This window comes from Triturus cristatus, chromosome 4_1, assembly GCF_964204655.1.
Source record: "Triturus cristatus chromosome 4_1, aTriCri1.1, whole genome shotgun sequence".
In the NCBI taxonomy this organism is placed as follows: Eukaryota; Metazoa; Chordata; class Amphibia; order Caudata; family Salamandridae; genus Triturus; species Triturus cristatus.
In genome coordinates, this window is record NC_140585.1 from 299,898,751 (window position 1) to 299,912,325 (window position 13,575).

Genomic DNA, 13,575 nt, shown 5'->3' on the forward strand with positions numbered 1-13,575 from the left:
GGTCCCACTGAAGAGCCATATATGCCAGCAGGCATGTGTCACCAGCAGGATGCAGGAGGCCATGAGTCCCAGCAGCCTCAGAGTCAAACATCTGTGTCATAGCCTGAATATTCTGGACTCGCCGTTCAGGAGGATAGGCCCAAAACTGCACTGGATCCAGAACAGCTCAGATGAAAGGGAGGGTCTAAGAAGGAGTCAAGTGTGACTTCAGCATGTTGATAGTGAACCCCAGCGAATGTAGGAGGTCCGCCGTAGTCTGAAGGTGGGAGACGACAACCGTGGGCAAGCGCGCCTTCAACAGCCAGTAGAGATGAGGGAACACTGGCACCCCGATCGCTGCAGATGAGCTGCAATCACCGCCATCACCTTGGTGAACACCCGAGAGGCGCTGGTGAGGCCAAAAGGGAACACAGTGAACAGAAAGTGCTTGTGGCCCACTGTGAACCACAGGTAACGCTCGTGGGAAGACAGGATGGGTATGTGTAAATATGTGTCCTGCAAGTCTAATGCTACCCTCCAGTCTCTTCGGGTCCAGGGCAGACAAGAATTGTGCAAGTGTGAGAATTTTGAACTTCTACTTGAGGAAGAAATTGAGATGGCGCAGGTCTAGGGTAGGACTAAGGCCTCCATCTTTCTTGGGCACCGAAAAGTAGCGGGAATAGGAACCACTACCTACTTCTGCCGTCAGCACCCTCTATATGGCCCCCTTGGCCAATAGAGCAGTCACTTCCTGGTGGAGCAGATGAAGATGGTTCTCCGTCAGTCTATCGCAAGCAGGTGGCATGGGTGGAGGAGTAGTCTTGAAGGAGAAGGAGTAGCCCCTCTGGGCAATGTGCAGAACCCATTGGTCCGATGGGATAGTGTAGTGAAGAAGTCGTAACACTTAGGAGGATTCAGCTGAGATTTATTGAAGTACAGCTACACAGCAGACCAGACAGCAAGGCAGATCACAACCGTCTCCAACTGCTTCCCCAAACACTTTTCAAAATACAATAAACCCAGTGACCAGGCAACTAGGCAACCCCTGAGCATTCTACCTGATGACACCAGAAATAGAACAGAGTAAAGAACTCCAGCATAAGGCTGGAACACTAACTAAGGTAGATAAAAGGATATAACAGATAGACTGCCAGTGGTGAAGGTGATGGCAGATCCTGCAACACATTGGGTGCTCATGATGATGATAAGGGGGCAGACTATAAGAGCTTGGAGGCGGCGGCTTCTGGGGGTGGATTGGCCCCATCGCTGGCTGCCCGACCCACAAAGGCCGGGGGTACCATGAACTCAGCCACGCAGCTGCTGTGAAGCTTGCGCGCTGCAGTGGCTGTGCAGGAACAGACACGTCTGGAAGCCCCTTCAGTGGCCACGAAAGGAGCTTAAGGCGGATTGGGGTGACGAGAAGCCATGGAAAGGTCCAAGGACCACTCCGTAACCCTTTGGTCCTTAAAGCGCTCCAGAGCTTAATCTGCCTCGTCTCCAAAGAGATGGCATCCATCAAAAGCCATGTCCATAAGTGACGCTTGGGCATCCCCAGACAAGGCAGTCATCCTCAACAAAGCGTGACGCCATAAGGCAAGTGTCGATGACACTGCTCTGCCCAGTAAATCGGTGTTGTCCAGTCCACATCGGATAGTGTACTTAGCTGCTTTTCTCTCATCTGTAACCGCCTGGAAGAGTACGGCTCCAGCCTCCTCAGTGACTGTTGGTAGCACTCGTGCAACCGTATTCTACTGAGAGTGGGAGCAGCAGCCCAAGAGGAAAGTAGTGTTCATGGGCCGCAGTGCCAGGCTGGTGGAAGAAAACATGTTCTTGCTTAAGTTGTCCAGCCTCTTGGCTTCCCAATCCAGTGGTGCAGTGGGGGGGGGGGGGGGGGAGGGGGGCAGGCGGTCAGCAGGCAATAGTCCTGTTCACAGAAGCCCCTATGTTGGGCTTGGATCAAGTCCCAAGCAGGACGTCAGTTAGAGCTTCATTAAACAGAAGAAGCGGTTAAGAAGGGGTCAGTCCCGGAAGAAGCACTTCTGTCAAGACATCCTTCTTGACTGCCACTGAAGGCAAGCTTAGGTCCAAGACCTCTGCCGCTTTCCACCATTGCGAATGACACTTCCACCTTCGTAGCCACAGAAGGGGGAGAAAACATTCCAGTATCTGGAGAGATATCCAATCCACTGGTATTCGCAAAATCCTCACATCAGTCCATGAAAGGGTCATAATGCTAGTATTCTATAGGGTCCAGTGTCCTCTTCCCCCCAGTCCTAGACCATTAGACTAGGCCTCAGGCTTGGAAGACATGGCTCCAGTTGGCACTGGAGATGGTGTTAGGGGATGCGCCGGGATCGACATCGGGGGAAGGCCGAAGTAACATGACCGGCACCGGTCTGGGTCAATCTGTGGATCCAAGGGGCCCGACTGGCGTGGAAGACACCAGTCATTCAACAGGAACCCCAAACTCTCGGGCCCAAAGGCGCCCCAGAAGGAACTGGCTGCCCAAATATGAGGTGCATTGCCTCTTAAAATTCTCCTAATTGGGCGGGGGTCTCTTCGGAGACTCATTGAGAATCAGAGATGTCCCAGGCGCTGGCTCAACAGCGGGTATAGGCCTCGAATGTCGAAGCACCCTTCATTCATTGGCTGATGGACGAGAAGAAATCTTAGACCACTTTGACGACGACTTCTTCTTGCAGGACTTACATGATGGCTTCAAGTGTGACAAGGATCTCGGATTCCACGACCACTCCCAGGACCTTCCTCTTGACTGGGATCTGGATTGACGCAGCGTCGCACATAGAGCTGCCAGGAGCTTGAGGGATCGCTCCGTCAATGTCTTGAGGTTCATGGCGCAGCAATTGGAGCAGGCCTTCGGATCGTGGTCCAAGATGCAGGTCCTTCACCGACATCGAGTGGTGACAGGTGCCGCAGGGCTTGAAGCGGGCCTTTCGAGAAGACATCCTTTCTACACCAGGAGGAAAACCTCAACAAAAAGCTGAAGAAGTTATTCAAAAATAGATTAAGGGGGAGCTCTCTCCCGATCTAAGCTGGCTGGCGCAGAAAAAAAGAATAGAGACCGTTGAGGTGGAGCCTATGTAGGCACAATGCACGTCACTTCTGGCACGGACGACACCACACGGAGCCAATTGATGCCACCTGCTGGTGCACAGGGGTACCGGATTGATAATCTACAGAGAAATATCCCAGCTGAATCTCTCAATACTTTGGCCAAGTATTATCAAAATAGTCATACTGTGTTAATGTGGGCTATTCAGAAAATTCGAACCAACATGGAATTAAGTTTCACGAAATTTGCTAACATTCACCACTGCATCATGATCAGTAGTTAGCCAGGATACATGGGAAATTTGACACAATTGCCATGCAAAAGTCAGAGGTAAAAGTTAAGACAGAAAAATAATCTTGCATGCACAAAAATGCGTTTCTAGCCCAAACTGAAGGGAGCTGGGGACACGGACACACATACACACACGGACACACACACGGACACACACACACACACACTCACACAACTTTACGATTCCAACCACTAAGTAGTGGGATATAAGTATGGTATGAAGATTCCAACCACTAGGCAGCAGGATATATTGATAATATGGTGTAGGGAAGTGCCCTTTTTGGCATGGTTGCCCCCCACATTTTCCCTGATGTTGATACTCTAGGACTAAGTGTGCCCTGGGTTCCTGCTAACTATGTACCTAGGGGCTATGGTCTTTACCTAAAACTGTACCTTTGCAACCCCAATTGACACCTCTCTGGTCACATGTAAGTCCTTTGTAAAAGGTACCATGGGTACCAAGGGCACTGTGATCAGGGAAGGCCTCAAAGGACTGCAGCACCTATTGTGCCATCCTTAGAGACCCTGTACCTTATCACACACACACTGCCCTTGCAGGCTGCGTGTTTTGGTGCAGAGAAAAGTGAAGAGTCGACATGGCACACATGCCTGTGTGCCATGACTATAATCCACTGCCTATGGTATAGGGAAGACACCCCACTAGCTGGGTGCACTATACCACTGGTGAGGGTACAGGTGCATGAGCCCTGTACCCCTACAGTGTCTAAGTCCATTCTTAGACATTGTAAGTGCAGTAAAGCCATAATCAGTATATGGTCTGGAAGTTTGTCATTACAAACTCCACAGCACCATAATGGCTTTACTGAATTTTGAGAAGTTTGGTGTCAAATTTCTCAGCACATTAAACCCACACTGATACCAGTGTGGGATTTAACGCCAAAGGCACTCAGAGGGCATCTTAGAGATGCCCCCTTAAAAAAGGCCTAACTCTAGTGTCCTGGCTGACTGGCTGCTCACTAACTGCCACCCCCAGACATGTTTCTGGACCCTGGGACGAGAGCCTCCTGCTCTAGGGGTCCTAAAACAAAGCACATCCTGGGTAGAGGTGCCAAGCCTCCTCCCCCAGGGTGGGCAGGGTGCACAAAGTGGAATATTCAAAGGCTTGCCACCTTTGTGAGCTGACCCAGTCATTTGCTTCTCCCAGGACTGGCCCCCACCGGTTCTAACCCCCCACTTTGGGAGGAAGAATTGGCAGTTAAACAAAGAAAGAAGGAGAGGTGTGCCCACCTGTGCCAACCCCACCCCTCAGGTGGGGGAGGCGAGACAAAGCGCGATTCACAGTCTCCGCCATCTTGCAGATGGGGGGACTCAGCCAACCAGAGTGAGGCTTATGCCCCCCTCCCACTGGAGGATGGCATAATAGGGGGTGTACACACCCCAAGGGAGGGACCCATTGGTCCCAACCTGTACCTACCTGAAACACCCCTAAATTTAGTATTTAGGGGCAACCCCAAACCTTGCCTCCTCAGACAAGAAAGAAGAAGAAGGACCGTAGAGCCGTGCTGAAGTAAGAAGAGGAGGACACCAACGGCCTTGGCCCCAGCCTACCAGCCAGTCCAGACTTCGACCTGCTCGAGCGAAATCATGCCGTGCCCTGCAGCCAGCAGCCCCCCAGAACCCGGAGAACCTGCCCTACCTTCCATACAAATACTTTGTCTCCCGTGTGCTCCAGATTTGCCCACAAACCAGACTCTATGCTCCGGCCGAATCCGCGAGTCTGCGCCACTCTGCACCCCACGCCCACCGCCTGAGTTCGAGTGGCCCAACACAGCGAGGAAGTCCAGGCAGCGATCCTGACCTGGGGACCCCTGACCTACCTCAAGCCTCCCGACGACGCCTGCAGCCTCTATCTGGAGGCCCCCCCCCCCCCCGACCGTGCCAGGAGCTGGTAAGGAAACCAGACGCCTAAAGATACCCCTGCACCAGACACCCTACGGCCCCATTTGCCTAACCGACTGTGTCCAGGCAATCCCCAGCATCCCAACTTACCTCTTCAAAGGGTAGTCACCTCCAAGAAGCCTCCTTGCGCGAACCTGCAGTGATTGTTCCGACCAGAGATCTCCCACTGACACCAACAGAGCATCTTATGCCAATACAGCACCCTGCACCTGGCCACGCCTGTGCCGCTGTGGGTGCACCTTGTGCACTAACTTGGATCCCCCTTTGCCCTGAGCTTAACCCTAGGAGCTTTGCTCCCTCAACCTTGTTTTAGGTTTCAGAGTGAAGTTCAAAGGTTCTCTTCCTGGACATAATTGCCTTAGATCCACTGTTGGGGAGGCTATTCTCGAGGTATTGAACCTTTTATATCTCAATTTCTAAGCATTACAAAGGTATGAAACTACCTCCTTGTCCATTTTGCAATGTTCCTTCATTCACAGATATCCTTCTCAGAGCCACATAGTAGTTTCCAATGTATTCCTTTATTTATGTATTTTCATAGATCCATTTTTCTTTGTAAAGTGAAGTACAATAAAAGATCTTGAACAACTGACACATGTTTCGCCCTACAGTGTCAATCGGACCAGGGCTTTTTAAAGGCTTATTTGATAGTAACATCAGGATATTCAGATCAATCTTGTAGCACAAAGAAAGTTCTGCATTTATAATGTTACGGAGGTCTGTAAATCATAGATATAAGCAAGTCAGTCCACGAGCAGTGTATTCCCTCAACTTTGTGGCTTGCCCGAGAGCAGCCATCAACCGACGGCCCCGTAGCCCCATAGACTATTATTGGGCCTCAGCACTCTGCACCCGGCCGCTCTAGTGCCACTGTGGGTGCTTTTCAGTGCATCCTTGCTTGTTCTAACCCCAGGAGCTCAACCCTCAAGACCATTTAATTACCTACAACCCGATAACCTCATTTTCCTCTATAGGATTGCACGGACTGTTTTTCTTCGAAAAAAACTTACAAGTGTAGAAGGTGTTTGTATGGAAACATAAGAAACTGTGTTTTATTGCAAAAGTGTTTTACCTAACTTTTATCTAGGATTTGTCCCAGTATGATATCTAGGCATATCACACTGAGTAGAAAAAGTAATCCAAAATGTATTCTAAAAGTAATTTGAAAAGTAATCTGTTACATCCTGCTTTTCCTCTTTCTCGGTCCTTCTTTAGTGTTTGTTCTAAGTTGCTCAGCCTGTATCTATGATGTCACTTGGAGTTCCTTTGTGTATGTTGGACTGGACTGTCAGTTATATCTGAGGCTGAGCGACAGGAGAACTGCTCCTGGTGGGGACTTCATTTCCATCTACTTATTTCTTATAATTAACTTAACCTGGAACTAAGCTTCAATAAATCAAACTTATTTTTATACAACTGGACTCAAGGACTTTCAATTGTTACATAATCACAAAGATATTACTAATGATTACTGTTTTGAAATATTTTACAAACCTGTAGCAAAAGTCATTTTCATCCAGCCTGCTTGTTTTGATCAATCTGTCTTGAAAAGTACAAATCTATTTACCTGTACCAAGTCCTGCTTGGTTCTGAAAATAGAATATAGCTATTTTTAATACAAACCATTGCTCTGAGTTCAGTCTTTGAGTGTGCGGCATCATTTCTTGCCTGAGTGTGTACAATAAATGTTTAACACTACCCTCTGATAAAGCATTACTGCTCGCCCACACTTCCTCAAATAGAAAGTAGGGTATTAGCTACTTTTACCTCTGTAAGCCTTAGGGGATCCACTGGACTCTGAGCACACTATACCTTACTTTGGTATAGTATATACAGAGCCAGCTTCCTACATATGGGAATCTAGAAGATGTGTATGGTTCAAAACCTGACTTCTGAACACATGCACCAAGTTTGAAAGGAACTGATTCATTTTAGGAAATTGCTTTGCATCACTAGGACAGAGGATGGGCATAAGAAAGTATACTTGACTGCAAAGAAATGTGAGAGTAAAATAAATCTGACACTGCTGCCATTCACCTATAGTCTTAAGATCATACAGGAGTGATAGTAATACACTGCTCTGCGTTCACCCTCTGGCAAAAACGAACCTGCAAAACTTTGAGAAAACTGAAGCTTTAAGCCTATGATTGAAGTTGGAATGGTGCAAAACTATCCTTGAACACCAATAATGCATAAATGAAAAAAGGTGCCTGAAAACCTCCAGAGCCGGATGTACCAAGAGCCTGGTCGCAGCGTAATGTTTTACATTGCTTTTTGCTGCAAGGGATTCTCCAACTCCTGACAACACAAATGGCCTTTTTACAAAAAGTCCCAAAACGCCCATCTCCTTAATATGAATGAGGCTGGGATCAGTTTGCGATTCATTGTGAAATGTAGCTAAAACTAAGATGGAGGCCAGTGTAGGACAGAATATCTTCATTCAAGTATTCTTGAATGAAGGAGGAGGAGGCGAATGTGTCCACTAAGAAATCTTCCTCTACAGTGTCACAATGGAGTTCCACTCCATGATTGGCAGCAGCCCGTTCTATGAGAGCATTAAAGGTAGCAGTGTCCTCCGTGGGAGATGTCTTTATATTATAAAGCTGCGTGTCAGGAGTATCTGGTGCGTTACCCTGGTCGGTGGGTCATCCCATGCCTGATTTGGGTCTTGCATGTGATCATCAGGATCGATATCCACCGGGTAGGTGGTATCATCCCCTATATAGTCCTCTCCGGCGTCTGCCTCTGAATGCGTAGGAGAAAAAGACGGTGGGTCCTGAAGGAAGGGTTGAAAGGTTTCATGAAGCACTGGTGCGGAACCTGCCGGCAGCTTTTGTTTCAAAGGAATCTTGTATGAGTCCAAACCCTTCTCTGGTGTGATTTTCCGCTTGCGGAGCATCAGCCTACCAGTGTCGGCGTCGATAAAGTGTGCCTGTGAAGGCTCGATATCGATTTGTCCAGTGGATAGTGTCTGTGTTTGGTGGACACGTGTCCGAATTTCGAACATTTTGGGTGCCTTGGGCGGCGGCAATCCAAATGTGATGTGCGCCGGCGCCGAGTGTGCTTTTGCGGCCTTGTGCGTTTCGGGACCCGACGTAGGTTGGAGGGTTGCCCGGTCCCTGATGCGTTGCAACGACGCTGAGACCTGTTGCAAGGTGAACGCAGATGGCGCTTTGGAACCGATAGGCACCTTGGAGGCAGGCGTCGAAGCGGTATCCGATTTATTCCCAGTCTTTGGGTCGTCAATCCGAAGGTGGGTATCGACGCTCCTCGGAGCCGATGATTTGGCAGGCGCCGCACCCTTTTAAGTCGACGCAGACGGATCGACCACCTTGACCTTGGTGGGTTGGGCCGTAATCTTCGGTGCCATAGGCCGAGGCGCCTTGTGGGGACCAAGGGCCTTCTTCTTTGGCTCGGCGCCGGAACCCGTCGTGGTGAGCTCGGCACCGAAATCTCTTTTGGTGTGTTCGGTGCCGATGACCTGTGCCGGCATCGAAGGAGTGGAGGGCTTCGAGGCCTTCGATCCGATCGCAACCAGTTTCACTTTCGGTTTCGATGGAACCGGTGCGACGGACGGTTTCGGTTTCACTGAAGGAAATCCAGTCGTCTTCGATATTAATGGCTTCTGTGAAATGTTCGAGGCCGGGCCGAAGAACTGTGTGATTGATCTTGGGTAAGGCCCGCAGGCGATCCCTCGACCTGAGCCTTATGACGACTTTGTCTCTCGGCCTCCGTATCGACGGGTTGGCCTAGCTCTTCGCTGAAGCTATCTTCCTCGGCCCCAAGGGCCTCATTGTAGTCTCCTACCTCGTCGACGACATCTTCGTCCTCGAAGATCACCTCATCATCGTCTTCCGATCGGGATTCATGTTCGGAAGCGTGGCTGGAGTCTATGTCTTCTACGCTCTCGGCTTCCTCATCCTCGGTGCTGAAGATGTTGACCGGGGCAGGCGCCGATTGCTGTGCCTCCAATCTCGCTGCCCGTCGATTCCGCAGAGTCTTCTTCGAGCGGAACCGGGCGCAGGCCATACATTTCGACTCATCATGATCCGGGGAGAGACATTTGTTGCACACCGGATGGACATCGACGTGTGGGTATTTCGCATGGCATAAAGGACATCTCTTGAAAGGAGTCCTCGATTCCATCGTCGAGCGGTGATCGATGTTCGGACCGAAGCGGATCCGAAAAGCGTGAAGAAGGTACTAAAACACAAAATAAACTGGTCGATACCGAACGCGAACAATACCGACGAGATCTAAAGGCCTTTTGGCCTTAAACTAAAGTTTCCGAACTTGAGCTAAGATAAGCACATCCGAACCCAATGGCGGAAAAAAACAATCTAAGGATGGAGAGGATGCCCATGCGCACTGTAGTCCAGGGGAGGAGCCACCTATCTCGTGATACTTCGAAGACTCTTCCAGGACAACAATGTGCAATCATCCGGACCCAACACTAGGCGGCGATCTATGCACAGATATGAATTCAGCAGCCCACATGCCTCGAACATTACTGTCTGCTCTAAACCCTGGGTCCCGAGGATACACTTTAGCTCATTTACTCCCTGAAGAGTAAACTGTTTTCTATGCTTTTGTCCGGTGAAAGGATATGCTGGCATACCAGTACTGCATAGAAAACCTATCCCTGGCCCCAGCAATTCTAATGCTTCAGCTCTCCTGCTATATATTCTTTTTTTTGCAGCGTGAACATCTTCTAGATTAATGTGTTGTGCATTATTCCACTATCTATTGGATGGCTAAGATGAACTCGGAATTTCCATTGCACCAATGTTTTGGGAGGAATAGACCAGTAATCCTATTTGAATAACTGCGTCAAAGCAATTTTATCCATCATTTTCAACAAACCCTGAAACAATTCTGCACCACCACTGTACGCTGCAATGAAATCTGCACTATTGGCCCACGTGTCTGCTATCACCGTCCAACAACTTGAATAGCGAGTGATTTAGCTACATAAAATAGCAGAAGTTGTTTTTATGAGCACTGCTCACTTTTCTGAGAGCATTTTTAATACTAAGCTAATACAGCAATGACCACCCTACAGCCAGCAGCACCCACTGCTCAGAAGGTCTATCATCAAACCTACATACAACTGAACTCAGGGGGTATCTTGCATACCACAATACAAAATAAAACACCCAGTATCCAACCACAAAATCATACATCAATTATAATGAAAAAGGGCGTTTGCCATATGTAGGTATTAACCATAACAATATCCTCTGCAACATGCACATTGCTTTACCTATCCACATCACTGCCTCAGCAACCCCGCACCAGGCAACACTCAATGGCTAAGACAGAGGAATCATCCACTCACACAGCAGTAGCACGGCCACCTAATGTCTATCTAAACTCACCAGTCGAGAGGGATCCTTTCTACAAACTGTGGCAACATACTCATATCACCAAGGGATACGCCAGATACCAACCACCCCTCATTTAAGAGATTGGTCTGAAACTGACAATGGAGGTTACTTTAGTGACAGCAAGAGTCTACTGCATGTAGGCAAGAACATGGTCAGGGAAATATTGAATTTTTAACTACAGCACTGCATAGCACTAATCTTCAGTTGGTAGGACTGACAGTTCCCTTCAAATAACCACACCAATCATATAGCTAACCACTCCCAACCAGCGACAATCACGGAACAATCCAAAGTGTCATTAGAGTAACTACGAAGCATACATTACCATGCTAGATAGCAGCCGACACATACTACCATTGCATCCTATCTACATATTGCTATGCAAATCTGCCTGCTCTACACCAGGCACAATCCACTATCCTGAGTGGAATGGGTGGCGTTATCACAATATGGGGATGTAATCTTAGAACCAAGCATAACTCACAAGAAAGAGATAACTGTTGTACCCTATGACAGGTAGCCAGGTAGAGTTTTGTAGTTTCCTTTATTAGTTGCATCTTACAGGTACATCAGTCTTTATTTCAGTTGACAGCCTTCACAAAAGCCTTCACTCAAGCCCCACCAGGAGCAGCCTCCCTGCTGCCCAGCCCATCTCCAACTGTCACCACTCATCCGCACAGGCACCCAGGCATTCCATTCATCACAGTCACACCAACATTCTGACACCATTTCTCACTATGGCTGAGCAGCTAGGAGAAAGCTAGGTGGGGTACCATGCATAAACATTACGAGGATATAACAAACTCCTCACCATAATACCACAGACAAACATCACTCCACATACACAAAGAACTGTTGTGGGCATTGTGGAGGGGCACCATTACAAAATGACAACATGAGCTTTTCACACTACAAATAGCACTTACCATCCAGGGGGGTGACCGCCACAGCAGCTATTGACCCCGCCAGGCACCCTGACACAAATGAGTGCACAAAGGGTGCCTTTTCACCAGGACTCTTCTGCCCCAGCTTATTGAGGTTGGCAAACAGTGGAAAATAGATGACTGAGAAGGGCACATCTCTAAGGAGAGCAGAAAGGAAGAGAGAGGGGTTCAATATTAGCATGTCAAGTCAACCAGGGGAGGTGGGTTTGGCAAAAGCTTGATCTTTCCCACAAACAAAAGGGCTGCGTTTACACTTTAATTCTGAATGAGAATGGATAAACTATATCAGACACACACACACAATGTATTCACATCTTATGGGGCTAGAAAGTTCAGCATCCCTTATTATGAATTGCCTGTTAAAGTTTGAGGCATAAGTGCCTCAGAGGTAAGGTGCAGTAGTTAATAACTGCTTATGCACTCGAAGCTTTCAGCATGGCCAACAGACAGCACTAATCGCAGAGTACCAGAGGGCCAACTTTACAGCCACTTAATTTTTAGTCACCCTATTTCAGTCAGGTCTTTGAGACAAAGAAAAGGTCCCTTTACCCGAGACTCAGCAGTAATGGGGGAAGAGGAGGAGATGATGTTTGGACAACTGAAGATTTAATCCAGCACAAAGAGACTACCTCAAGAAGACTTTTTCAGATACAACTGGATCTGTTGAGGTACTAAGGTTATTACCTAAGCAGTGTTGCGCCGAGTCCCTTGTACACCCCTGCAATGCCTTGTGTACGCATTAGTTCCCGGGTAATGAGAAGTGCTGAGGGGCGTTTAGGCACAGACGTCGGCCCAACAGTAAATGCTCTGCTCTGAGGGGGACGCACGGAGGAAGCTGCAGGACCTTCAGCTGGCACACCCTTCTGCTGGACAGCTGCAAACACAGAAAGAAAAAGGATTCTCATTATCCCAACACACAATCCATAATATTTAGGTGCAAACTTGTATTCTAAAAACTTGTTTAACATTTCCTTGTTGTGGGTGTTGTAAATTGTTAGACGATATTTCTAAAAAGAATGAGTGTAACTAGCCGTGGTAAGCCTAGAACTGACATCTCAGATCACCACTGGGAAGCGACCTAGAAGAGGGAGACATCTTAATTGCTGTCTATACATCTACATACCACCTCACTCCTAGCTTATGAGGCCAACTACAATGATAAGGCTGAGCACACTGCAGTAGGTACCTGTTTGTAATCAAACAGAATGCTGACAAGAACTCTTGGAGAACTAATGGAAGAAGGGTAACTGGAGGATGGTGCAGTCACACTACGAGCTGAGCATCCCGCTATAGGCAATAATTACCAGCTGCAGAACGCCAGACACGTGGGAAAGTCCTTACGATAAGTTCAACTAGAGGATTGTGTTGGAAGAAAGATGGGTGAGATTGGTCCTTCATCGTTCCACTAGTTACATGCTTAATTACTTACTATAATGTGTTGATATATTTATGTATTTGCTAATTGCTGGAGACCAGCACAGTATTTGTGGTCTTTTTCAAAACATGCAAATATGAATAAATAAGAGGTCCCTAAAATGTTGAGTGAGTTTCCACATCACTTGTCAGAGTACTGTTGATTTGTGGTCGTCCAGGCACCCATCCTCTTTCTTTCCAGTTTTCAACCAAAGCCCCTGATCCTTACAGGGCAAGCCCGTCTATGATTGTGGACAAAAGGAAGATGCTATCAGTGTGAAATTTTATTAAATGGACTGAAAATACTGCAGAGTCCGAAGTCAGAGTTAGATGCATGAAAATGACTGTGCCATCGTGCTGGATATATAATTCTAAATAAATGTGATTTGAAACATTTAAAACAACTAGTCTCGTCTCCTTTCTCAGATGTACGCCTGGAAGATAATTCGCAAATGCAGACTGAGCTGTTGTCAACTCGGGTATATGAAATATTTGGCAAAGTCATTCTCCTGTGAAACAATGAACAGTCATCATATGTAGATATACATTTGTATATCCTTTTGAAGTG

At 47.9% G+C, this 13,575-nt stretch overlaps 1 protein-coding gene across 4 annotated transcripts in view; it reads right to left on the bottom strand.

Annotated features, from left to right (window-relative positions):
• The window catches only part of SLC25A18 (solute carrier family 25 member 18), a 284,586-nt gene that overhangs the window by 35,916 nt on the left and 235,095 nt on the right, over nucleotides 1–13,575 (bottom strand). For all 4 annotated transcript variants that reach the window (XM_085652170.1, XM_085652171.1, XM_085652172.1 and 1 more), the window contains 2 exons: nucleotides 12,279–12,468; nucleotides 11,577–11,731 (listed from right to left, as the gene is read on the bottom strand). In XM_085652170.1, the coding sequence (XP_085508296.1) occupies nucleotides 11,577–11,731; nucleotides 12,279–12,468 (345 nt within the window). The remainder of the gene's footprint in view (nucleotides 1–11,576; nucleotides 11,732–12,278; nucleotides 12,469–13,575) is intronic.